Here is a 25,790-nt window from a genome sequence, read left to right as displayed (position 1 = left end):
GGCAATCCCACCCCTCTGGCAACCCCCCCACCATGCAGTCATCTATGCCAAGAATGGCAAAAAAATTTAAATAAATATATATATTTTTCCAGGCCCGTTCAGTGATGGGGTGCTGACACTCCCCAAAGCCAGGTAGGGATGGTGACACTCCCAGGCTCTGCATTTCCCAGCCTGTCCTGGAGCTGACCCCCCTGTCCCTGCCCTGTCCTGGCACCCTCCTTACTTTCCCTGGGGTCCAGGCAAGCAGCAAAGAGGTGCTGAGGTGGGCTGGGCTGCTCCAGCAAGCCCTTCAGCAGCCCCAGGCCAAGCTCCCCATCGCAGCCAGTCAGCAGGACGCTGCCCATCCTGAGCCCCTCCATCCCTGCCGCCTGCCACAGCTTGTTGAGCCGCCCTGGCAAGGTTTGGCAATCCTGCCAGTAATTTGGGAGGCAGCGCCACAGGCGCTGCCGGGATGGGTGGAGGTGGTGGTGGGGCATTGCCTGCACCCTTTTTCCCAGAGGGACTGGGGCAAAGGGACAGTCTTCTGCATCCTGGGGTCTCCCATCACCTTGATCATGGGGTTGTCGCACCCCTCCCTGTATCCCACAGCACCCACCCTCTCCCCAACCATGGGCACCCCAAAGGGGTGTCAGGACCTTTCCACTTGTCCGCCATTACTGAGGTGACCCCCAGGGCACCAGCACATCCATAGGGCTGCATGTGAGGCTATTATATTACAGTACAACCTTTATTAATACTGGAATCTTCACAGTGCATTCGTTACTTGTAGCAGTGACTATGAAAATCGGGAGGCAGGTGGGAAAGAGGGGAATTACCATTAAAAAAAATTAAAAGAAAAGAGGGAATGGAAGAAAGAGAAAGAAATGTGGCAGAGGGATGGGGTGGGGGGAAGCGGCGGCAGAGGCAGGAGCACGGAGGGGAAATAAATTAAAACAAACAGAAAAAAAAAAAAAGGACCAAGTTAACAACAGCACCAGAAAAGTTACTTCAGTTGAAAGACAGGTTGGCTTTTTTTTCTTTTCCAAGGAATTTTTGTTTTCTGTACAAAATAAGAGACACTCCCACCCCCCCACCCCCCAAACCCAAACATTTGTCACTTGGCATCAGCGGTTCTGGGCAGCGAAGGGGTGTGGGGCGAACTAAATCGTTATTCCTAAGGGGAAGGGTGGGTGGGGGCTGCGATGCGACAGACAGCGGGGGGGTGGTGGGGCTATGTACAGTGGGGGGGCCGGGGGTTGTGCTTTCCTCCAGCCACTGGCAGAAATCAGCTGCTTCGGTTTGGGGGGGCCTGGGTGAACCCCCCATCCCCCAGAAACCCCCCCTCAGCAGAACCCTGCGCAGAGTCTGTGGGTGCTGAGGGAAAGGGACGGGGTTTGGGGGGACTGGAGGGGGTCCCCAGTAATCCCTGGTGGGGCGAAGAGGAGGATCGGCTTCCTTGGCCACTGCATCCCTGTGTTCCCCCAAATTGGAGGGGGCTGTACTGTGTCCCCCCTCCCGCCCACCATACTACCCCCTCAGCCCCCTCCCTGCTGCTCCTGACCCCTGAAATGTGGCTGAGCTGTGCTGGCCACAAGCAGGCAGTTGGGGGTGGATGGGGACAGGGACCCCCCACTCCTGGTGCTGCTCCTGCCATGGCCCCGCTGGCACCGTCCCCTCTTGCTGGGGCTGGGGACACCTGCCTGCCCCTGGGGAGGGCGAGGGGGGCAGAAAAGGGAGGGGAAAAAGAGAAACAGAGAGAGAAGAGGAAAAAAGAGAGGAGAAAATGAAACAACAAATAAAGGAAAAGAGAGGAAAAAGGGAAGAGAAAAAAGGAAAGGAGAAAAAGAGGAAAAAAGAGAGGAAAAAGAAGAGAAAAAAGTAAGAGAAAGGTTAAAAGAATAGAAGAAAACAGAAAGAGAGTAAAAGAGAAGAAAAAGAGAATAAAGAAAAGGAGAAAAACGAAGAAAAGAAGAAAGAGACAAATATAAAAAGAATAAGAGAAGAGTAAGAGAAAATGAGAAAAGAGAAAAAAGAAAAAGAGAAAAGGGGCGGAAAAACCCGAGAGAGAGAACAAGTGAATAAAAGACGTAAGGAAAGGGCCAGGAGGGAAGGGAAGGAGGAGACAGAGGAGCAGAAAGCAGGGGGCAGCAAGGGGGCGGCGGGTGCTGGTGGGTGGGTGTGCTCCCAGGGAGGTGCAGCGGGTGCCCCCAGAGGGATCCATCAGCCATGGTGGGCACATCCCCACTGCCTGGGGCATCATCACGATATCCGCGGGGCCGACCTGTCGTTGGTGACGGTCCTGCGCAGGCGCACCCCACGCCGGATGGCCACCAGCATGTCTTCGGCCGGGGGGTCCATGGAGGCCGCTGGGGGGGGCGCAGGGGTCTCCTCACTGGGACCAGACCCCGCGAGGGTGGTGGGGAAGGGGAACTGGCCTTCCCCCAGGGCGTGGGCGCCAGCCACCAGCTCGCCAATCTTCTCCACCAAGCTGTGCCGGTTGGCAGCCAACTGTTGGTCCTCCTCTTCCTCAGTGGAGAGGTGCTGGCCAGCCCCGGGGTAGACAGAGATCTCCATGGCACCGCCGCCCCAGGCGGTGTTGGGAAGGCTCAGCCGCTTGGGCGAAGCTTTGGCAAAATCCAGGGGGTTTGGCGAGGCGTCATCGGCATAGAAAACACACTCTTCGCTGCCCACCCGTGTGGGACCGGTGTAGCTGGGTGAATCGGGCACTGTGGGGGTCTTCACGGGGACAATGGGGGGTCGGATGGGGATGGGACCAGCATTGGAGAGGGTACGGCGGACCGAGGGTTTGGTGGAGGGCGTGCGGCGGATGGTGGCTACCCCTGGGGTTGTGCCGGCTGGTAGGTTGGTGCCAGTGGGCAGCCCAGCAGTGGAGGCGGGACGCTTGGTCTGGATCATCCGCCGGTAGTTCTGGGCAATGTTGCTGTTGCGTGGGATGGTGGAGGACTTGTCGAAGTCGCTCTGGGGGTCACACTCCACATCACCGTTCACTGAGTAGCAGTCGTAGTCAGAGCCTGGGGAGGGGGCAGCACGGTCAGGTGGGCGGCACAGCTGGCACTGCCAAACCCAACCACCACCTTCACAGTCCAATTGCAGCCAGTCCCAACCACTGCCGCTGCAGCATGACCACAATCAAACTCAACCAGCGCCATTGCAATGCAATCCCCGCTGGCCCCAACCATTGCTGGCACAACATGCTCAACCATCAAGCCCAATCATCACAATCAGAAGGCAACCACAGTCAAGCCCATCCATCACACTGAGATCACAACCAAACCAAACTGGCATCACTGCAACCAGCAGTGATCACAACCAGCCCCCACCATTGCCAACACAAGTGGCCTCAACTATCATCACCACACAGTCATAATCAAACCCAACCATCACTATCACAACCACCCCAACCACTGCCATCACAAGGTGATCACAGCCAATGTCCACTGTCACCATCACATCTCACAACTGGCTCAGCCATCACCATGCCAACACAACCACAGCACAACACAACTGTCTCTGTGGTTACTCGATCTCCAATCACCACCTCTGCCACCATCACCCACCATCTGCCACCGTCTCTGCCTGTACCCAACCACTGTGCACAAACACATCACTGCAAGCCGTCACCAACCACACCCCACCACGATGCTACCTGTTATTGGACTGCCCAGCACAACCATATCCATCAAGTCCCAACTAACACCCATCTAACACCCAAATAATCAGGAAGTCTCATGGTTACTGTGTGGCATGACGCTTGGGCTGCACACTGAACCCCCGACACACATTAAATCTTCACCCCACCAGCCCGTGTGATGTGAGCACAGCCTGATTCTACACCCAGTGCATGCAGACATGCCCCAGGACCACCAAAGCCTCTGCTGTCCCCTTTCTCCCTCTCAGAGCCATTTTGGGTGGCCCCAGGCACCTCATGCTGCAGTAAGGGAGGGTACCTTGGGAAGGGATGGTGTCCTCGGAGCAGGAGGGTGTGGTGGTCTGTGTGCTGTAGCCGCTGGAGTACTGCAGCGAGTCCCGGCTACTCTTCTGGTGCTCCAGGCTCAGCCCCCGGGTCAAGACCATGGCCAGGTCACTGGCAGCAGGGGACACCTCCTCCCCGTGCTGTGGGGGCAAGGGAGCAACTTCAGCACCCTGGCTCCTACCCTAGGAACCCCTCAAAAGCCCACCACCTCTGTGTGTGCCCCACTGGAGCTGGTACCTTCGCAGCAATTGTAGCTGGTGACATCCGGGGCCTGGGAGCATCCTCGCTGCTGATGCCTGGGTACCCGCCGGCGGGTGAGCCCATCTCGGCTTCCCGCAGGTGCTCCACGCGGTCCTTGCGCCGCTGCAGGGTGGGGACCACCGGCTGGTCGTATGGGCTGGCCTTGGACCAGTCCTGTAATAGGCAAAAGCATGAGGTGACACTGGGGACACCAGGGCCAGGAGCTAAAAGCAGGGCAGGGTGGGAGGGGACACGCACTGATGTCCTCTGAGCCACCGGTGCTGCCCAGGATGCTCTGCCCCAGGTGTGGGGGACCCACGTGCAAAACAACCCTGGTGGGATGGGGGACAGTGCCAGGGAGGGGAGGAGAGGAAGAGGAGGGTGCTGCTGCTGAAGGCTTCACCTTTCCGCCATCTGCCCATGCCCCAGCAGTGGAGCAAGAACTAACCGAGGTTGGGGAGCTGCACTCGCTAACCGACTGGCAGGTTTCGGAGGCCTCCGAGGATGCTGAGCTGGAGGACTTCTGCCATGCCGCGAGGCCGAGCCAGGAGCCCGAGGGAGAGAGAAGAGGCAGTTAGCAAGCACAGGCAGAGTTGTGGCCCTGGGTTAGAGCAGCACCCATGGCTTCCTCAGCCAACCCAGGCCCCCAGCCCGCCTCTCCCACAGCAGCAGATGTGGGAAGGTGAGCAGGATCCGACCCGGCAGCGGGGGCTGCAGAGCTGGGGAGGCGCCGGGTGGGTGAAACCAGGATTCTCAGCCCCAACCCTTTCCACCCGCTCACCCCAAGCTCAGTGATGCCAACAGTCATCTGGGGAGCGGGGACGGTCCCCCCAGCCACAGCATTGGGATCCGCAGGGGCTCTTGCCAGGTTGGCGGTGCCGGTTAGTGCGAGCAGGCAGTGCTGGCAGTACCAGGCAGGCCAGTGGCACAGCCAGCATGAGGCATCAGCAGCTCCTGGGGGGTGCCGGGGGATCTTGGAGCATCCTTGGCACTGAGTTGGATGCAGGGTGAAGGGGAAGCTTTGCTCCATGCTGCCTGGTGGGGGACTGGCACAAACTGGGGCCTGGGGTGATTGGGAAATAACCTGTTCCCCTGTCATGGGGTGGGGAATCTGTGCCCTATCCCTGGGGAGAGGGGGTCACAGATGGGGTTTCTCTGCAGTGTGACCTGTGGTGCCCCTGAGCAGGGCAGGCATCCTCCAGTATTCACAATATTTATCTCCCGTGATGCCAATGCAGCTGGAAACATGCCTGGGGGGGGGGAGTCCTATCACCTCCACTCCAGACCCTTGTGTTGCACCCAGCAGCACCCACCCATTCTACAGAAGGGGAAACTGAGGTACAGGGGTGGGTGGTGCTGACCCCCCTGGCCCGTACCTGGCTGGTGATGTCTGAGGGCATGGGGGAAGGCGGTTTGGAGTAAGCAGCATCCTGGGAGATGAAGCCAGAGTCATGGGAGGAGACGCTGGAGAGGCGGGTGGTGGTGGTGGGGGGCTGCACCAGGCTGCGGTAGCGATAGGTGGAACTGGGTGAGCAGGTCTGAGCCCCGCCAGGCCACGCCATGCCACCCTTGGCACTGCTAACGCTGCTGGGGGGGGCGCCAGGGGGGATGGGGACACGCCGGCGGGGAGGACAAAGGAAGGAAAAGAGAATTTAAGATGGAGGTTCGGAGGTGGTAGGGTCCCTGGGCAGCAAGCCCAGTACCCTGCCCCACACCCCAACCTGGGGAAACTAAGGCATGCAGTCCGCCTGGGGCGTCCCTTTCCTTTCTGGTGTCCCCCAGTGGCAGGGGACAGGCTGGGGCACATGGCAAAGGTGACATGTTTGCCCCTAGACCCCCCTATACAGTTTGCACCATCCCCAAAACTCCAAGGATAGGGCACGTGCTAGGCACCTGTCCTGCCCCATAGGTCCAACAGCCCAAACCCTACACCAATCCCAGTGCACCAAGACCAGTTCCTCCGCATTACTGAGGACCAGCTGGCCGTATGGACACATGGAGGTGGACATGCACCTCATGAGCAACCCCAAGGGCCATAAGCACAATTAGGCCCACCCAGGGTTAATAAAGGGGACTGGATTTCCCAGCATGGATGCCACTCCACCATACCTGCACATGCTGGACTTGCGGGAGCTGGAGCTGCTAGGTGAGGACGGTGGGGTCTGGTAGGACCAGCTGTAGTCAGAGCCTTTCAGGTCCTTGATCACCTGCAGGAAGGGTGGGGTTTAAGCCCCCCAGAGAAGGTCCCCCCTCCCCTGTCCCCCTTGACCCCCCCCTGCTGACCTGCTCGCTGGCAGGGGGCAGCTTGTGGGGCTCAGCAGTGAGTACCACCAGGTCCTCAATGATGCCCTGCAGGTGGGTGATCTCTCCCAGCATGGTGAGCTCTCCATTCTGCGGCCAGACAAGGGGGACTATCAGCATCCATCAGGCAGCAGCGACCCCCCCCTACCCCCACCCTTGCTGTCCCCTGGAACTCACCACCACGGGCTGCAGGAAGGTGATGAAGGTGCAGAAGCGACCTCGCTCCTCGATGAGGGCTTTGCGCACTGCCTGCTTCTCTGTCTCCTCCAGCAGCAGGTACATGTCATTGACATCCTGCAGCGCATTGTCCAGCTGGGGCTGCAGGTCCCCCTTCCCTGTGAGATGGGGTACCGTCAGCACTGGGGTGCCCTGACATGCCCCCACTCCAAATCTGCTGGGGGTCCCATGGCCAAGCCAAGGCCACCCCCAGGCTCTGGCTGGGAGACATCACCCCATCCTCACATCCCAGCAAGTGCCATGGGGACCACCCCCTATGCCCATACCCCAGGAGGGTCTAGGAGCACCCTCACCCCATGGCAGCCCCGCGTGGGGGAGCTCCCTCCACCATCCCATCCCCATCCCTGGTGCTTGGGACCAGGGGACCCACCGGGGTGCCACTGCAGCGGGGCTGGCATCGCCCCGGGATGCAGGGTGCAAGCTAAGCTAAGCTAAAAGCAGGGCTGGGAGCAGAGGGGCGCAGGGAGTGGATGGATGGACGGACAGATGACTGGACAGATGGAGGCAGCCCCGGCCCCAGGGAGACCAGGGAAGGAGGAGCAGATGAGGAAGCAGAGAGGGGGCCAGGGTGGGGGCCAGCAGTTCACTTACCAAGTAGCTCTACAGGAAGGATGTGGAGGGGAGGGAAGAGAGAAGGAGACAGAGAAAAAGTGTGAAAAGAGGCCGAGGGCTGGGGCATGTGCCCCTGCCTCCTCACCGGCACCCCGCTTTCTGCAGGGGGGCAGCGGGACCCCCTGGTGCCCACCATCCCTGGGAGGCAGCCAGGGTGCCCCATCCAGGATGCCCACCCTGACCAGGGGTGCCGAGGAGGGGCTGGCAAGGGTACATTCCCCCCCAGGAGACCCCCCCTCACCTTTGCGAGCCTTTTTCTGGAGCTTGAGGGTATCAGAGGATTTCTTCTTGATCTCATGGCGGGCTCGCTTGTACTCTGGGGGCACAGAAGTGCTGTCAGAGGGGACCCCTGCGTTGACCGGGGCAGCCCCCCAGCACAGACCCATCCTGTCCCACTTGTACCTTTTGCATGGTCCTTGTCGAGCTGGTTGGCAGTTTTTTTCCAGTCCTCAATCCTGTCCTGCAAAGGGTTTATCAGGCTTTCCATGAGGGCACTGGAGCGGGGAAAGAGAGGCAGAAGGCATGGGAGAGCGCCGGAGCCAGAGGGAGGCCGTGCCCCCAGCTGACATCCAGCATCTCCTTCTTCAGAGAGGGAGGGCTGAGCCCGGCCAGCTTGTGTCACTGATGCTCTGGGCCCACTTACTTGGTGAACTGCCGGAGTTTGGCCTCGATGCTGCGGTGCCGCATGCACATGCGGGTCAGTGCAGAGCCAATGTCCCTCGTGGCACCTGGGGAGGGGAGCGAAATGCCGCTGATGAGGGGCAGGGGACACCCCTACACCAGTCCCAGCCCAGTTTATATACCAGGCTGGCTTGCAGTGGGGATGACCAGTGCTGAGATGCCCTGGGTTTTGGGGACACTGGCTTGGGGGTGACTAATTTTTTAACCCTGATAAACCCACTAAATAAATAAATCAACATCCACTAACTAATAAATAAAGCACTAAATAACCCTTCCCAAGGCTTCAAAATGAAAACTTGCTCCTAGTTTTTCCCAGTTTGTCTCAAATCCAGTGCTGGGAGGGGCAGGGGTCAAGGAAGGAGGTGGGGCAAGGTACTGCAGAGTCAGCCAGACATGGACTGAGACACTGGCTGGCCAGGAGCAAATGGCTCTGGAACCGGCTTCCCTCCCTGGCTCCGTGCCAGGCAGCTGGCTGTGTCCTTCACCTCCAGGTGCCATCCTAAGCTCATAAAAAGGGAGTCAGAGCTCCCTGGATGGATATCAGCCAGCAACAGAAAACAGGAGCATCCCTTTTTGGAGAAATTGCTGTTAACTCTGAAGCCTAAGGATGACCACATGGTGGCAGCGCTGCTGGCAAATCCCAGGAAAAGCAGCAATCCAAAATTCTTGGGTGCAAACTAGGGAGTGATATTCTGCCTTTTTTTTTCCCACAAAAGCCTCGAGACACCTCCCACCCTTTGCAGGAGTTTTGAGCACCCCACCAGCCCCCAAGTGTTGCAGAAACAGGGGAGCCTGTGGGCCAAGAGCCTTCTCCTCAGGCGCCAGGGTATTCTCCTAATCCCAGTCCTAATACTCTTATCCTGGCCTCTGCTGCTCCTAATCCGATTCCCCCGTGCACCATGTGCAAGGCTGCCAGACGCCCCCCACCAAGTGCCTTGCCTCTGTTTCCCCACAATGCTGCTCTGCCTCCCACCCCCCCAGAAAGAAGCGGGGATGTCCTGGGGTGTCACCGAGATGCCGCACTAACAGGGTGGCCCCTGTGATGCTGACTCCTGTTGTGCAGGTCCCCAGCATCCCCCCTCCATGTCCCCTCCCTTGCTTTCAGTGCCTGAGCTGGAGGAGAGCTGGGGGAACCCTAATCCCCCCTGGTGCAGTGGGCTAGTGGGTTTGGAGGCAAAGCTGATCCTGGCTCAAGCTGCTGCCTCCTCCTCCCTGTGCAGCTCCAGATGGCCTGGATGCCGCCAGTCTGCAAACCAGCCCGGGACCATCTGCTTGGCAGAAGCTGAGCGGTGGGAAGTGGCTCCTCGCCGCCAGTCAGCACCCAGAAAGGGTCCAGAGGTGTGGCCCCCCACCCCATAGCAGCATGGGGGGTGCCCCACCTGCAGCCTCAGCTCTTCATATGGCCTCCCCAGTGGGTCAGGGTTCATCCCTGAAGCAGTCAAGTGTGGGCTCCTGTGTCTCCCTCTGTCTAATTCTCCTTCCCCAGAGCCCACTGGCACAGCCAAGACCCCCCAGACACATCCCAGGTGGGCACAGGGGATAAGGGATGGCTCAGCCCCACACCTGGGTGCATCCCAGGGGGCAGAGATGGGTGCAGGAGACCATGCATGGGGCTGCATCACCCCAAAATCTCCCCACAAGCAAACTAGCCCCACCAGAAGATGCTGGCTAAGCACCCATGGGTGGTGAGGAGCAGTGCCCACACAGGTGCCCACCCCACCCGTTCCCTAGCCTCAGCTGCACCCCATCTTTCTAATCCTGCTTCCCAGGGGATGCTCCACCTTAGGGTGGTTGGACACATCTCTTTGGATGGTGGAGTTCCTGCTTGAAGCCCACCCCAGCCACGTGGGCAGGGGACACCCCACAGGGGACACCTCCAGCTGTCCCCCTGCCCAGCCAAGCCCAGGGACGCCCGCCCCTGGCCGGGGAGGACCCTACCTCGGGTGTTGGTGGCCATGTCGGCCACTTTCTGGAAGGCATCCAGGAAGGCAACTGCAGCCAGCACCGTGGTCCTGCGGCAGAGAGTGAGGGGGGAATTCAGTGGGTGCTGGGCACCCTGGGATGTGCCCGTGTGGAGGGGGGGTCCCCTGCCACTCCCAGCCACTCACCTGAGCTGCGAGTGCAGCTTGGTGGCCTTTGAGTTGAAATCCTCCCAGATGGGGTAGGAGCTCTGTAAGGAGGGAAGGCAACAGTGAAAGCTGGAGCCCCTCGCCCCACTGCACGCCCTCCCCAAGTAGGGCAAATCCCCCCTTCACCGTTACAGAGAGCTGGGGCAGCTCAGTGGCCATGTCTGCCTAGATGTGGCTCCTCTGATGGTCAACAAAAGCTGAGCACAACCCCTTCCCCTTCCAGTCTGGCCATGCAACCTTATAGGCCATGGAGACCTCAGGATTTTGGGTGGTCTCTTCCTCTTCCTCAAAGGGGTGAAGGCAGCTTATGGGTTTGGAAATTTGAGGGAAGGAAAGGAGCCGGTGCACAGGCAAGCTTTGAGACCTGGCTAGCAGCAGAGCACAGCTCTCCAGCATCCATGGCCTCCACCAAAGGCAGCAATGGCCAAAACCACCACCATGGAGGGCTCCAGCCCCACAGCGAGTAGTCCCAGTCCCTGGCTCCCCTGAGCCCATGAGGACCAACAGGGCAGGAGGGGAGGTCTGGGGTCCCCCCAGCCCTGAATGGGGTGATCATGAAGGAACATGGACAGGTCACAGGTGCAGGTAGGCCACCCTGGTGCCATCCTGATGCCATCTGGGAGAGGCCATCCCAGCAAGAACAGTCCCAGAGCCCTTGTGGCAAGGCCATCCCACAGCGATCCCGGTGTCACTGTCCCAGTAAGGCCATCCCAGTGCTGTCCCAGTGAAGCCAGTCCCAGCAAGGCCAGTCCCAGCAAGACCCATCCCAGCGGTGTCTCAGAGAGGCCAGTCCCAGTAAGACCATCCCGGTGCCATCCCAGTGAGGCTAGTCCCAGTAATGCCAGCTCCAGTGCCATCCCAGTAAGGCCAGTCCTGGTGCTATCTCATCAAGGCTAATTCTGGTGCCACCATCCCAGTGTTGTCCTGGTGAAGTTAATCCTGGTGCCATCTTGTCAAGGCCATCCCAGTGCCACCATCCTGGTAAGGCCAATCTGGTGCCATCCCAGTGAGGCAGGTCCTAATGCCACCATCCCAGCAAGGCCAGTCCTGGTGCCACCATCCCGGCGAGGTCACGCGGGTGTTGCCATCCTAGCAAGGCCAGTCCTGGTGCTGTTGTCCCAGTGACACCATCCCAGTACCACCATCTGATGGCAGTGCCAGCAGCTTGTAAACCCTCCTGGGGCAGCCATGAGCTGGCTTTGCAGGACATGGGTCACTGCACATCCCCATGAGCCCAGCTTGGTGGCACCTCTGGGGACAGAGTTTGCACTGAGGGGGCATGGCACCAGCCCATTGTTGCTTTCTGGGGACCATGAAAGCCCATTTCCTCATGAGCCAGCAAAGAAGGGGTTTGAGGATGCCACTTCATGTGCCACTTGTGGCAGTGCCCTGGCTCAGGGATGTGAGTCCCTAGGGACTGCCACTGCTGGAGGGCCGGGCCACCGTCCCAAGGCCACCTTCCCCCAGCCACCCCAGGAAGGGTGAGTGGCGGCTCTCCACAAATGAGGGGGCAAGTCACGATGCCCCCAGCCCTCTGTGATGCCAGGTGGGAGGAGGATGGGGACAAGGACAAGCCAAGGTCACCCAGGGATGCTGAGCATGCTGGAAGAGAGGCAACAGGAACGAAGCCGGCTCAGGGACCGCTGCCGGCTCGGGGGCTGCCACCAGGTTTCACTGCCCGAGTCCTCCCCAGCGGAGGCCGACAGGTGCCAAAAAGCCACTTGCCACCAAAATAAGGTCCTTTTGCACCCATGTCCAGCACAGGGGACCTGGCTGTGGCAGCACATTGCTGCTGTTGAACACTGTCAGCTCTTTGGGCAGGGGATTATTTTTCCCCGCTCCCCAGCGCCCGCGCCAGGACACTCACGTGGCTGGGAGATGGGGACAGGGACAGGGATGACGCACCCCTAGGGGCCACCGGCACTGGGCTGGGGCTGCGCAGGGTACAAGCCAAACGTGGTGGGGCTTTTTTCTTCTTTTTTAAAATTATTTTTTTCCCCATCTTTCCCACCTACACACGGCATAAAAATGAATCCAGCCTGGTTTCCTCAGGCACGCTGGTGCGTGATGCCAGAGTGAGGGGCTCCTGGGCCAACCATGTCCCAGTGGGGCTGGGCACGCCGCTGCATGGCCGTGCTGGCACCAGCCAGGGAGATGATGGCTCTGGGCTGGCTCATCCCCCCTGCAGCCTCAGCGGGGGAATGGGGAAACTGAGGCACAGGCTACCCCCATCTCTACCCTGGGGATGTGGGGCTTAGCTGGGCTGCCAGGAGGGAATGACTGGGCTGAAGGTGTTTGCAGGGGGGCTGATCACCCCGGCACCCTTCTGCACTAGCCCTGGTCACCACCGCCCCGGGGCTGGCTCCTGGGGATAGACGGGATTTTCTCCCTCAAGGGCTTTTCTCCCAGCCCAGAGCCAGAGTCCGGCCCCACAGAGCCACTGCCGTCCCTCGAAGGGGTTAATCTCCTTCCCAGCAAGGCTTTTATTTTTTTTTTTATCCCCCCCTCCCCTGCTTTGGCAATGACAGCATTGTCTGGACTGGGCTGCAGCAAGAAGAGAGGAAGAGGAGGAGGAGGAGGAGGAGAGCTTTTGCCTCCCGAAAATGACTGGGGCTAAACCCCAATGCCAGGGCTGGCAGCAGGAATTTTGGACCCCAAAATGAAGAAACCCAGCTGCTGCCCTCCTGCCTGCTCAGTGCCCAAACAAAAATGACCCCCAGCATTATTTATTTTTTTAAAATGAAAACAAACAAAAAAAGGCTTTTTTTTTTTTTAAACACAGCCCCATCCTGCTCCCAGGGAGGGTGGAGGTGATGTCCCCCTCCCTGGGCTGGGAAACAGGATGGAAGAGCTGGGGGACCTTTTTGTTCCTTTGGTGCAAACCTAAGCGGGTCCGGCAGAAATCCAAGGGGGGAGTGGAGGGTGGCGGGGGCAACGCGATGCCCCAAACGGATGGCAATGCCCGATGTGGGACCGGTGGTACGCAACATGGGGCAGCAATGCCTGGTCTGTGATACCTGAGGTGGGGCTCGGGTACCCGGTGACAGATATGGGGTGCAACACCCGATGTGGGGCTGCGATACCGGGTGATGGATACAGGACTGATAATGGGGCTGCGATACCCAGCATGGGGTCTGATGCCAAGCGCAGGCCCTGATGCCTGATATGGGGTTGATGTGGGGCTCTGGCACCCAGTGAGTGCCAGGCTGCGATACCCAATGTGGGGGCTCTGACACCCGAAATGGGGTTGATGTGGGGCTCTGGCACCTAGTGCTGGGCTCCAGTAGCTGATGTGGGTGGGGGCTCCAGTGCCCAATGTGGGCGCTCCGATACCCAATGTGGGGGCTCCGGCAACCGATATAAGGTTGATGTGGGGCTCTGGCACCCAGTGCCAGGCTCCAGCACCCAGTATGGGGGGGTCCGACACATGCCCTGGGGCTGATGTGGGGCTCCCACACCCAACCCGGGGCCGCGATACCCCGCTCGGGGCTGCACAGCGGACCTCGGTTCCCCACCGCGGGGCCCGGCGCCGCCTGCCCGGTGCTGGGTGGGGGTGTTGGTCCCCTACCTTCATATCGTTGATGATGGCTTGGAAGAGGCCGCCGAGGGCTCCGCACTCCTTCTCCGCCGTCTCCATCGCGGCGCTGCGGCAGCCCGGGGCGGGCGCCGCCGCCGGGGGAGGCCGCGGCGGCGGGCCAGGCTCAGCGGCGGCGGGGGGCGGGCGGCACCCGGGCGGCGGCGGCGGCGGCGGCGGCGGCGGCGGCGGGGCGGCGGAGCGGCGGGGGGGCCGGGCGGGGCGCGGCGCCGTGCATCGCCCCCCCCCACCCCCCTTTTTTTTTTCCCCCGAGGGCTGAGCGGACCCGCCGCCCCGCCTTGGGCCGCCCCCACCCCTGGCGGCGGAGCAGAGCGGGGGCGCGAAGGAGCGGGAGCGGGGGCGCCGAGTGGGGGCACGGAGAGCGGCGCCCCGCGGCGGCGGCGGGCACGGGGATGGGGCCGGGGCCGGGGCCGGGGCCGGGGGCGGGGCGGGGCGGGACCTGCGCAGCACATGCGCCGCCCGCCACGGGCCCGGGGGAAGGCGGAGGGGGAAGGTTGGGGGGCTGTGGGGATGCTCGGGGGCAGCAGCAGCGGGGAGCCGGGGGATGCGATGGATGCGGTGGGACGCCGGGGGTTGGGGGTGGGCCCGGTGGATGCTTCGGGAAGCGGGGGCACTCGGGGAGCAGCTCCCGGAGTCCCCGGGCTGCAGTGGAGGGATGCTTGTGGATGCTGGGGCTGGGGTGCGGCCCTGCTGGGGGTGTGTGTTCACAGGGCAGCGAAGGAACCCCAAGGGATGCTCTTAGGGTGTTGGGTGGGGTCAGGGATGCTGGACCTGGGACCGCTATGGGATGCCTGGGGGCAGCCCCCGGATCCCTGGAGGTGCTGGGGAGGACACTGCCTCCAGGCCACGGCTCTGCTGAGCCTCCCTCCAAGGCCCATGTGACCTCACTGCCTTCCTTACCTGGGGAGGGCACATGCCTGGGTGTGCTGTGGGCAACCACCTTGGCGCAGGTTTCAGTTTAACACCCTCCGGGGAGATCATACGGCAGCTCTGCGATGTCTTATGGCACTCAATTACTGGAGAGCCGTGTAAAACGTGCGGCCTGCCCTCAGACAAGCACTTCCATGTAGCCGTCCCGAGGTCCCATCCCCAGCCTCCTGGGATCTGGGGGGCCAGGCTGAGCCCTGATGCACCAAGCTGCACCAAGTGGTGAAAGGTTGCTCACTCAGGGCGAGGGGCTCTGCCCAAATCACCTATTCCCCCTCCTGCCAGAAAAGCAGCCCTGATCCCCCATTGGCACTGCCCTGCCAGCACTGCACTGCTCTGGCCAGTGCTGGTCAAGAAGCACCCATAAGGAAATGATTATGGCACAGTACCCCGGCAAACGGCTGGAATTTCTCCCCATAAAACCTGTCCCTCGGCACGGAAAGAGGCCACTCAGCGACCGTGAGCCTGGCAGGAGTGCTGGGCAGGGCCCTGGGACTGGTGGCAGCCCTGGCCCACACTGGCCATGTGCTGGCAGGGACTGGGGACAGGCAACAGGGACCACCCAGCACCTGAAGCGGTTGGCGGGCTGGGGAAGACACCGCTTGCCCAGGCTAAAGACCTGGCTGTTAAAATTAACCCGCCGTGACCGGGTCTGGAAAGCCCTTTCCCGGGAATGACAGGAATGTCTTTATCCTGGCCAAAGCAGCCCTGGTGCGGGGCTGTTCAGGGAGCCTGCTGCCAGAGCCCAACTCCGCTGTAAACAGGCCAGGAGCCATAAAAACGCCACAAATTCTTCCAACCCCTCTCTCCTCAGGATCAGGTGAGGGCCTGAAATGTGCTGGGGATTCAACAGCCACCCCACCAAACCACAGCAGCCTGGCATGTGCCGGTGGTGATGGTCCCTCAGCGCTGTGGGATGGGGCGAAGGCAGTGCCGGTGGCTGCTTGGGGCCAGGAAAATGCCTGTCACCATGCTGCGGTTGCATGACCGTGGCCTGGAAGAATTTCAGCCGTGGTTTTTTTTTTTTTTTCCTTCTGGGAAGAGGAGCAGGCGGAGAAGCCCTGCTTGCCGGTGAGCCAACGTGGCAGGACTGGGCCAGCCTGGGCCTCAGGGTTGACCAAGATGCTCCATGCCATCCCCTGCCCTTGCTGAAGTTTTGGCTCCCCTTGGGGCTGGATCCATGAGTATGGGGAGCCCAGCTACCAGGAACAGCCTGCTCTGCATTGCTCATTTATTTTATCGTGGGGAACTTAACGTAGGAACAAAGAATTGAGTCTGGGGCTGGGTACATGGGGGTTTCTACCATCCCCTGTGCCCCCGGTGCTGGCTCGGAGTTAAGGCTGCGCCGCCATCTGTGCCAAGAGCTGGGGACTCAGGGAGGGTGCGTGGATGCTGGGAGGGGACTGAGTGCCACGCACAATAGTGTGAGACCCCAGGCGAGATGCCACTGGCAGCCTCTGGCATGGCCTCGGAGCTACAGGGTGGAAGCTGGAGTGGTGAGAGGCGGCCAGCAGCCCTGCATGCTTGTTTTCCAGGGCGGGAGGCCAGAGGTTGCTCCCGTCTTCCCTTCCCCTCTGGTCTCGCTGGCAGGAGGCTGGGCGCTCAGCTGACAGTCATGGGGAAGGCATTAGCAAAGCAAAGGGGAGTTTCCTCACCCTATCGCAAGAGAAGACAAGGTACTTTCCCCTGGCCCTCTCCTCCTGCAACCCTTCCCCATGTCCCTGCATCACCCATGGCAGAAGCTGGGCACAGCCTGGGGGCCCCCCACCATCCACACACACAGCAGGGAGGAAAACCAGCCCTGTGCTGACTGCTTGCCCATTGCCCATCTCCCTCTGCCATTAAATGCACCGCATCCTCTGTCAGCCAGCCACTGGTGTCCCTGTCCCCTGGTCCATGTCCCCTGGTCCCTGCCCCAGAAACCGTGTACACCTGCGGCTGTCGCAGGGATGTTCAGAGGACCACGCGCCGGTCCAGCTGCTCTGCCCGCCCCGCTCGCTGGTGCCGCACTTCCAGGTGCTTGTTTTGGACCTTCTCAAAGTGCTGCAGCAGCTCTGTGTAGTCGATGTTGGGGGCTGTCATCCTCTTGTTGCCGGTGTTCAGTTTGGTGCTGTCCCTGTGGGGGGGAGCAGAGTGTGAGGGCAGAAAGGGGCAGGAGATGCCTGTACTCTGGGCATCCATCACAGGCAGCACCAAGGGCTTGCCCTGAAGAAGCCGAGCCCAGCACACCCTAGTGATGCTGGTCTCTCATGGAACACCTCCAAAGCCCTGTTTCCCTCCTGCAAAGGCATGAGATGGAGCCCAAGAAGTCCTGGGACAGGAGAAAGGGGACAAGGGACATCTGCCTCAGCACCTTGGCCCCACAGGGGAGATTTAACCCCTCTGACATGGATGCTCCCCTTTGTCCCAACCCATTCCAGCCTAAAGCAGTGAGACTGGCCAGAAAGGATACCAGTGCCACATGCCTCAGTTTCCCTGAGGAACAAACAAAAAATATCTGTGTGCTTTGGCATGAAAGAGGACTGGTGGCAGCGGGCACAGCCACAGGGGCTGAGCACCCATCTGCTTCAGCCCCATTTATGGGCTCCCTGGGGCTCCAGCCATGGGTGCTCATCCCTCAGAGCTGTCCCTACGCAAGGGGGGGGAACACCAGCCATGGGAAGCCCATTGGGGGACATGGGGGAGCCCATGGGAGGATGGCAAGCGACTCTCGAGGCCCTGACATCCCCCCAGGGAGGGGGGCAGCTGGGGCTGGCCTGTTATGAAAGCCGGCTTCGGTGTTTGAAGGAATGTAGGTCAGAGTTAATCAGATGCTCAGGCCGTCTGACAGCTCTGGTTGCTCAAAAACCACCCACTCCTGGGGCCAAGGGGGAGGAAAAAAAGCGGGGAAGGAAGCACATGCAGCCCCCCCCCCCCCCCCCCAATTAAAATCAGTGCTGGATTGTGGGTACAAGCTCAGTGCTGGAGGCCATGAGGGATAAAAGCCAGCCCAGGGGGGAGCTGTTAAAAGCCAAGGAGTGGTGGCGGTGGGGGGTTAATTCAGAAACCTGCCCATCTTGGGAGCTCTTCTTTTTTTTCCCAGGGCTTTGCAAAGGCAGACCCAGCTTTAACGTCGACCCTCCCTGCTCATTAGCTGAAGGTTGGAGAGCAAATCCCACCACTGGCATCTGACGAGCCAGGTGGGTAGCACCCCAGGGCAAGGAGCACAAGGATTTCAGCTTGTCCCTAGGGAGATGCCACTCCTGCGCATCACTGCTCATGGCTCCCCGAAGGCCAGGGGTGGGGTTCGAGAGGCAAGCCCTAGGTGTGCATGGGTGCTGGCGTCCTTTTGAGTGACAGTAAGGCTGCCTGGGCTGTGCGGAAGACGCTTTGGGAGCATCCCCTGGCTGCCGGCGTCTCTCCGTAAACCTCCTTCCCGGCTCTGCTCGTTTCCATAGCGACCCCACAAGTGAAATTTTCCATCCCGGATGCCAAATGCCTGTGGATGAGGCACAGCCCTCCCAGGGTTACCAAATATAGACACAAAAAACCCCCCAAGCCAACACTCCCGGCCATGGGGCAAGGAGCAGCTGTGGCTGCAAAGAAGCTGGAGTGCGAAAGAAGAGTATGGGGCATAGCCCGGGATTGCAGGGATGCTCGGCCATGGGGGAATGGCTGGTTGGGCCCAATGCTGATGCTGGCGGGGGGGTCAGTTCCCACAGCACTTACGCGGTCTGCATGAGCTCGGGGTTGGGCACGCACTGCAGGCGGTGGGAGAGGAGTTGGAAGGCGCTGCTCTGGGGCAGCAGCATCAGCAGGCCGTAGAGAGCCTTGATTAGGTAGGGGTTGTTCTTCACGTCCAGCAGCTGCAGGCGGAGATCTGGAAGAGGAGAGGAAGAGGATGGGGAGGTGGGTAAAATGCATTTTACCTCCTGCCCCAATAGCAGGTTCCTCCCAACCCATCTGATGGTCCTGGGGAAGCTGTAAGCCTCTGCCAGCCAACCCAAGGGGCACCCACATGGCATGAGAAGCCTCTCCCCTTGCACTATCTCATCCATCTTTGTGTCCCACACAAGCCAAAAGCCCCTCTCCTCACCATAGCCCACAGCTGCCAGCTAGGGAAAGCTGCCAGCAGAAGCTCCCCAGTCTCCCATCCCTGCTGCTGCTCATCCTCGAGCCCATCCACGCAGTCTGCCTGAAGACACATGTACAACATGAGATTGCTCCTCAGCTTCTCCAGAATTAGCAGAAATACTCCCCTGGGGCATCACACATCAAGAGGGCTGGGTGACACCCTCCCAGGGATTCTCTGGAGCAGAAGGGATCTTCTCCACTCAGCCCTGGTGGTTACGTGTGCTGGGCCATGGTGCCACTCACCAGAGGGGAAACTACCTTCCTGCTCTATCCCTCATGGTGCTCAGGGGTGGAAGGGCCTTCTGGAGACCTACAGACAACCAAGGTCCTGCCTGGGGCAGCCCAGGGGATGGGGTGAAAGGTCCCTATCCCAGTATCTCACCTCGTGGACAACTCTGGTGTCTCCCTATGAAGGGACCCAAGCCCAAGGATACTGCTCTATGGGGGGCACATCTGTCCCCCACCCCAACACTTGGCAATTAAGGTGAGTGGGATGGGGAACCCTCAAGGAATCATTTGGGGCTGTGGAAAATCACCTCACATGGTGGGAATGAAAGTCATCCTCGGGATGAAGCACTGAGCACCATGGGAGGAAGTGTGACTGACGGCCAGCCTACATCTCCATTGCCTGGATGCTCTAACCCTCTTGCCTCAAATATTCCTCCAAATAGCCCTGGACCTATACAGTTCCCTCCCAAAGTCCTTTCCAGGACATTTCCCAATGCTTTCAGTGCCCAGCTCCACCTCCAGGGAGAAAGAGCCCAGGGGCAGCTGAACACTATCACAAGAAATGTCCCCAAAGCCATGGGTCACCCTGCCATGTCCCCCCTCCCCATCCTGACTCCCACTGCCACCGCCCTGAGCCCCAGCCAGGCCCTGGCTGTTACCCAACGGGGGGGACAGATTCCTGGGGCTGGGGGCCAGATCTGGAGACAGAAGTAGCTCTGGTTTTTTAGGGCTTATTCTGCTTTTCAAGAAAAAAAAACCCATCTTTTTTCTTGCTAATGGCTCCAGCAGTGTCTGCGATGCCAGCCTGCATCTCCAGGAGTGGCACGTGTGGCTCCCCACAGCTGACACCCTACCTGCACCCTCCTGGAGATGCTCAGCGTGGTCCAGGCCCACCCCCCCATATCCTTCCCCCATCCCTTTGTTCGGTGCCTGTGCTGCTCGCTCCCTTAACCTATATCTGGGGGGTGAAAGGCTCCCCCTGTGCTGCCAGTGCACCCATCCCCAGCTCCAGCGCTGGGCAAACCTCCCGGCAAGAAGTCTCATCACTTCTGCTCTAGTTATTCATGCGGCTGCTGCAGCTTGCGATGGAGAGGCAGGGAGGGGGATGCTCCTGGGGTGGGGAAGCACTGTACACCACCCCTTCCCCACACGGGGTTTCGTCCTTACATGTGAATATGGGGCACTCAATGAGCTGCACCAGCTTGTCCACCTCGGTGAGAAAATCCACAGTGACCTCCAGATCCCCGCTGGATGTGGCCGGTAAGGATGTTACCTTGGAAAAGGGTGGCCCGGCAGCAGCAGATGGCTTGCCCAGGTGATGCCCAGCATGGATCATGGCTCTGCCAAACCCTCCCTGTACCCGCAGCTCCTGTGGGAAGCAAGCAGGCAGGGAACGAGCAGGGCTCACACACAGGCAGGGCTGAAATGTTTGCAGGGAGGCCAAGGGACGATGGAAGGAAACAGGACAAGCAGGCAGGGATGGGGGAAAAGGCAGGCTGCCCCAAAAGCCAGCAGCTTGCCTTGCCAAACAGCAGGCAGGAAGATGGTGCAAGGGAGGATGCTTGCTTTTGCCCCCCTGGCCTGCGGGGACAGCATGGAGGCGATGCGGAGCACTCCCATCCCCCAGGACAAACACCAGCACGCACTGGGAAGGAAACCCAAGCGCGTTATTAAGCTTATTCATATGGAAAGCTACTCAGGGAGGCTTGGGGTTTGCCAGCACATGAAAATAATCGTTCTGCTCCAGGCAGATGGTAAGCTTACTGGGAACTGCACTGCACTGGGCAATGCCTGCTCCTCATCGGGTCCAGAGGCCAAAGTCTTTGTCTTCCTAGGAGGAGAGGATGCTGAGACGCCTTCTCTCCTGGGCAGGCAGAGGAAGGTCATGCGTCAGCCAGCACATGCTATCCTCTTTTTACACCACAAAAAATAAGGATGACAGAAGGGGAAGGGAGCTGGCGTACACCCAGCACAGGCTGCCCTGCTCTCTCATTGTGAGGACACCACCCCGGTAATGATGGGCTGCAGGCAGGAGGTTGGGCTGGCCTACAGGGTGACCTTGGTGGCCACAGAGGGACCAGAGGACAGCCCGGGCACCAGCCTTGCAGAAAACCCCCAAAGGATACAATTTCTGGATGAGGTCGTACGCGTGCTTGTAGTTCTGGGTAAGGAAGCAGAGGGACACGGTTGTCACGGGGTTGTGACACCAGGACCGGTACAGGCAGCAGAAGAGGTTACGGCTTTCCTGGGGAAAGAGGGAGCCATCGGGGTTGGGTCACTAGTGGGAGCAAGGACATGGCATGGAGACCCCCAGATCCCCAACAGCAACCTGCCGGGCTGAAAAGTGCCACTGAGACACGAAGGGATGTTTCTGGACCCACCAAGTCCACCTGGCACTGGCATGAGCCCACCAGCTCATGGAGAGATGGACACCAGGTGGGTTTTGGGGTGGCAGTGTGAGGGGGCGGCCCTTGAGGGTGCTGTGTTCACTGCAGGACAAGGGGCTAGAGGACAGTGGCTGTCCCACCCAAGTGGACACCACTGCATTGCTGGCCTTCAGCATGAGGAGGAGAAGACAGGAGATGTCACTGTTGCTGGTAGCAGCTGCTTGGCAAACCCCATGGGCGCATTCCTGGCAGGGACAGCTGAAGGACCGGGGCCTCTGCTCCTGCTGTCACCTGTGCCCTGGCCTGTGCTGGGGTGGAGGGAGGGAGGCAGCAGCTGCTTGAGGGCTCAGGGAGCCTGCTCCCATTCCGAGAGAGAAAAGCAAGAGTTGGGCATGTCCTCCAAGCTCAACTCCTGGAGAGACGAGGAACAAAGGGGTTGCTCTGGGCACCCAAGCTCCAGCCCTGGGACCTGCCCGGTGGGGACCAAGCAGCAAGACAAGTCCCCAGGTGGCTACCAGGTCCCCACCACTCCCGTTATCTCCCCTCCAGCAGCTAAGCCTGCTTCTTCTGCCCATACCTGGGTCTTCAGGTCCTTCAGTTGGTTCCTCAGCTGGAAGAGCTCGGAGGATGTCAGCAGGATGGTGTTCAGGGTGTGGACCATGGTAGAGGCAAACTTGAGGTCCTCTTCCCGAAGAAGTATGTCTGCCATGGAGTGGAAGATATTTTCTGCATTCAGAAGTAGACAAAGCTGCCTGTGTATCACAGAGGAGAGAAACCAGGGCGGAAGGATGGTTAATGAGCACAACTGAGACCCTGACCTGAGCCCGCACACCACCTTCTTCCTGCAGAGAGGACCAGGGTTGACAGATACAGGCACACCAGAGGCTGAGTGAGTGTGGTGGCTCCAGAGCAGAGCTGGTGCAGTAAATACCAGGCTTTGCATTTGGAGGGAGCAGCTATTCACACCAGGGCAAGGGCACGAAAAATAGCTGGGCTAAGACACATTCCTGGTCGTGCTGCTCTGGGACCTCACTGGCATCCATGACCATGGCTTGTTGCCACCTCAAGCATCCCAGTGACCTCCCTTGAGAGGTTTCAGCATCACTTTCTACCCTGACAACTGCAAGGAGTGTGCAGCAGTGTGGTTACAGCCGGTATGTGATGGCCCAGTCAGACCAGTATCCCTCTGACACCAGGGAACTGGTAGGGAGCGAGCATGGCCATGGGGACAAAACTCTCCTTCCTGGAGCTGTGCAACCTGGGAGCCCCGGAGCCAGAGGCTGCCTTTCCCTCTACAGCCTCCCTTTCTTCCAGTAACCTGCCTCGTTGCTCTTTGAACTTCTCCACACTCTGGCTCCCATGAGATCCAGTGCCGAGGGGCTCCAGAGCTCCAGCCGGTGAAGCTGGAAGATGTCTCTGCTCCTCCAGACACACCACCAGCGGTGCTCTCCCCAAAACAAGGTGTAGCTGGCGTCACAGCCCACACCAATCTGCCTGGCCAGGCCCAGTGGGTCATGGCAAGAATGTCCTGCTTAACAAACCCTGAGGCATTCCCAAGGTTTGATTTCAACATTTTAGACCAGAAACAAAAAAAACAGGTTTGTTTTTTTTTTTTTCTTCTGCATTTGTTTGGATTTGGGGATTTCCTGTTTTTCTCCAGGCTCCTGCCTTCTGGGGCTGTTGTCTGAGGACACCTGAAACACTGCCCAGCACTGGCTCAGCTCTCTGGTGCCTGCACTGGGGAGACATGGGGAAGCCCACCCAGCTCCCCAGCATCGCCAGCTTCTCCCAAAACTGGGATGCTCCCCGGGTCCCCACATCTCTCACACAGGCTAATGCGGAACCTCAGCACTGGGGGAGAGGCTGGCATCCCCCAGAGCATCTCTGCTTTCCCCCAACTCCTACCAAGCACTGGTCCCCACCAGATAATCTCAGCTGGCAACCAAATCCCACCCTGGAGGCATCTCAGAAGGGTTTAGGAGGCAAAACAAGGAGCGCCCACTTCAGTGGCTGGGTGGGAGGCATTTGCTTGCTGCTTAGTGGGTCTCGGTTTGGCTGGGAGGTAGGAGGCACACCTGAACCCCGCCCCCGGGTCATGTTTTCACCTCCTGGAGTGAGGAAGAGGAAGGAGGCGAGTTTCCAGCTCCCATCCCCATGGGGAAGGACTGGTGGAAGGCTATGTGGCTGCAGGAAGACTCCAAAGACCACACCCTAGTTTTAGGGATGCAGGAGGTGGACGGGGAATGAAGAAATGGCTATTCCCTCCCAACACATGGAGGAAAAAACCCTGCATCTTCCTCCCAGTTCTGCCAAGGAACCCGTCTCCTCCTCACCCAGCCCTGGCTCCTCTCCATCGGCAGCTCCCGCACCCCGCGTGGCCACTGGCAGACAATGAGATGCTCTGTGCGGGCTTTTATGTAACCCAGCCCAGCGATCTCCTTGGACCCCGTTAAAATGGAACGGGCCATAATAAATAAGCTCATTTATCCCAATTATTCTTACGTAACTGGCTGCATTCATGGGGATGAAAACACTTCCCCGATTTCTTGCCGCTTCGATGCGGGCTGGCTGGAGGAGGGAGAGCGATGGGAAAGTGAAGCATTGAGAGAGGGAAGGGGAACGCAGAAGCTTTTAGTCCAGCCTGATGGAGCCAAAAGCAAATCAATAGCTCAGCATTGCAGGCAGGATCCAGTCATTGCCAGCTGTTGCAAAGCAAGCCCAGCCTGGGTAGGTCCAAGCCCAGCCCAGGAGTGAGCTGGCTCCATCCTACCCTCCTCCAGTAAGAGAGAATAACTGGATGCCCCATCCTTGCTGAGTTTCCTCCAGCAGTTGTGCCAGAGCTGGCGCCGGGCACTCGGACCGTGAAGTGGGATTATTTACTGTGCCCAAGGAGGGGATGGGTCCTCCAGGGACAAACACTGGGATGGTTCTACCCCCAGCTGCAAAGTGCCTGGTGTACTGGTACAGCTGGGGTCCAGCTCTTCTGCACTGCTGTTGGCTGCTCAGGGCCAGCAAGGAGCTGGTGTTTTACACCTTCCAGGCACAAAGGCAACAAAAAGAGCTCAAACAAGCTCAGCCAAACTAAAAATGGTGCCAGAGAGTGTCGAAGGCAATTCAGCAACCTCCAGAGCTGCCCTCATCCACCCACAGCAAGGACGCTGGTCAGATCCCCCCTCCGATGCTCCTCCGTGGAAGAGGAGGGCTCTTGCTTTCCATAAATAGAAGGTCTGACATTTGGCTGGCTAACACCATGCTCCCAGTGAGAGGGGGACTGAACGCGAGCCACTTTCTAATTTCAGGCCTGGTTTTGATTAGTGGGGAAGGGTTGGGTTTGTTCCCTCTCCTTTTGGTGGCACTGGGAAACTGGAAACCATCAGGGTGTTAAAGGAGCAGCCGTGCAGAGTCTGTCCCCCAGAACAGAAGCCGTGTCGCCCCCCAGGGATGCTGCCCCACCTGGGCGCCGTACCCGCCAGCTGCCCCCAGGCAGGGCCTCTCCAGGAACCACCAGCAGAACGAGTTTGCCAGTGCTCAGCAGTATTGGGGGACCAATGCAGTCAGAGACCCCAGACTCCTTCCTGAAACCCCTTGGTTGGCAGACCCCAAAAGTGGTCCCCAAAGGAGGGGCCAAGTGTCTGACCATGCAGCTGCTGGCTTCTGTGACAGCAGCCAGCAGCTGAGCCCAACTGCTAGCGCCAGGCGGCTGCTGGTGGGACGGGAGGGGTCCCCCAGAGCTGATCCCCGGGGAGGCTTTGATGGCACGAGGGGAACGTGATGCTGGCTGTGGGAGGAGGCAGGGCACGGGGCCATACAGGGGACAGGTGGCTCCAAACTAACCAGGCAGCAGCCGAGATGCCAGAGGGGTAGCTGCGGAAGGGGACGGGGCAGAGGGGACAGTGAGCAGGAACCATACCCCAGATATGTACACCCCAGACACATACACCCCATAAATACATATATATATATATCTCCCCCAGATATATACACCCCAGAGAAATACATCCCATAAATATGTGTGTGTATATATACATACCCCGTAAATATATATATACACACACCATAAATATATAAACACACAGCCTAACTATAAGACTTAAACCCCCAGTTACTAACGGGGCTGGCTGTGGCTCACTCATCCATCCACCTGCCTGTGCTTTGATATGACAATGGATGGAGCCAGCTAACTCCCTGCAAAGCATCATCCCAGCAAGATGCCTCTCCCCAGGGCTCTCCCTGCATCCCTGTGGGTGAGACGTGCATCCCCATGCCTGTCCCCTGGCCCACAGGGACCCAGCGAGTCCCCAGAGACCTCCCAGCAAGGGAGAGGAGGGGAAGAAGAAGCGTCCCTGGGGAGGCAGCACCTGCAGAGC

General features: G+C 59.5%; 2 protein-coding genes across 4 annotated transcripts in view; both read right to left on the bottom strand.

Annotated features, from left to right (window-relative positions):
- Positions 1-708: 708 nt before the first annotated feature.
- On the bottom strand, positions 709-13,939 carry MTSS2 (MTSS I-BAR domain containing 2). Of its 3 annotated transcripts, none has more exons than XM_064459219.1 (14): positions 13,742-13,939; positions 10,153-10,214; positions 9,983-10,056; positions 8,007-8,091; positions 7,766-7,857; positions 7,605-7,679; positions 6,692-6,849; positions 6,497-6,604; positions 6,323-6,420; positions 5,590-5,800; positions 4,662-4,736; positions 4,211-4,387; positions 3,948-4,113; positions 709-3,011 (listed from the first exon to the last, which is right to left on the bottom strand). In XM_064459219.1, exons 1-14 carry the CDS (start codon positions 13,808-13,810, stop codon positions 2,239-2,241), a joined length of 2,223 nt encoding a protein of 740 aa, XP_064315289.1. In that variant the 5' UTR covers positions 13,811-13,939; the 3' UTR covers positions 709-2,238. The 3 variants fall into 3 exon arrangements, with proteins under 3 accessions (XP_064315289.1, XP_064315290.1, XP_064315291.1); XM_064459220.1 differs by having other exon boundaries at positions 5,590-5,797; XM_064459221.1 differs by having other exon boundaries at positions 5,590-5,716; positions 13,742-13,938.
- A 1,973-nt stretch (positions 13,940-15,912) lies between these two features.
- VAC14 (VAC14 component of PIKFYVE complex) overlaps positions 15,913-25,790 on the bottom strand; it is a 65,887-nt gene continuing 56,009 nt past the window's right edge. The window contains exons 15-19 of the mRNA XM_064459218.1: positions 22,001-22,175; positions 21,163-21,281; positions 20,204-20,283; positions 18,404-18,554; positions 15,913-16,811 (exon numbers count right to left, since the gene is read on the bottom strand). Of these exons, the coding sequence (XP_064315288.1) occupies positions 16,649-16,811; positions 18,404-18,554; positions 20,204-20,283; positions 21,163-21,281; positions 22,001-22,175 (688 nt within the window). The 3' untranslated portion in view covers positions 15,913-16,648. The remainder of the gene's footprint in view (positions 16,812-18,403; positions 18,555-20,203; positions 20,284-21,162; positions 21,282-22,000; positions 22,176-25,790) is intronic.

This window comes from Phalacrocorax carbo, chromosome 8 (genome assembly GCF_963921805.1).
Source record: "Phalacrocorax carbo chromosome 8, bPhaCar2.1, whole genome shotgun sequence".
NCBI classification, from domain to species: Eukaryota; Metazoa; Chordata; class Aves; order Suliformes; family Phalacrocoracidae; genus Phalacrocorax; species Phalacrocorax carbo.
The sequence above is the reverse complement of the archived record's forward strand: the minus strand, read 5'-3'. Positions and strand labels throughout refer to the sequence as shown.

Bases quoted from the DNA above. Each gene is read 5' to 3' on its own strand.
- MTSS2 (XM_064459219.1), bottom strand. From the start codon at position 13,810: ATGGAGACGGCGGAGAAGGAGTGCGGAGCCCTCGGCGGCCTCTTCCAA. The intron at 10,215-13,741 runs GTAGGGGACCAA...CCCTCCTTACAG, and splicing joins CCATCATCAACGATATGAAG to AGCTCCTACCCCATCTGGGA. The intron at 4,114-4,210 runs GTACCAGCTCCA...TTGCCCCCACAG, and splicing joins CAGCTACAATTGCTGCGAAG to CACGGGGAGGAGGTGTCCCC.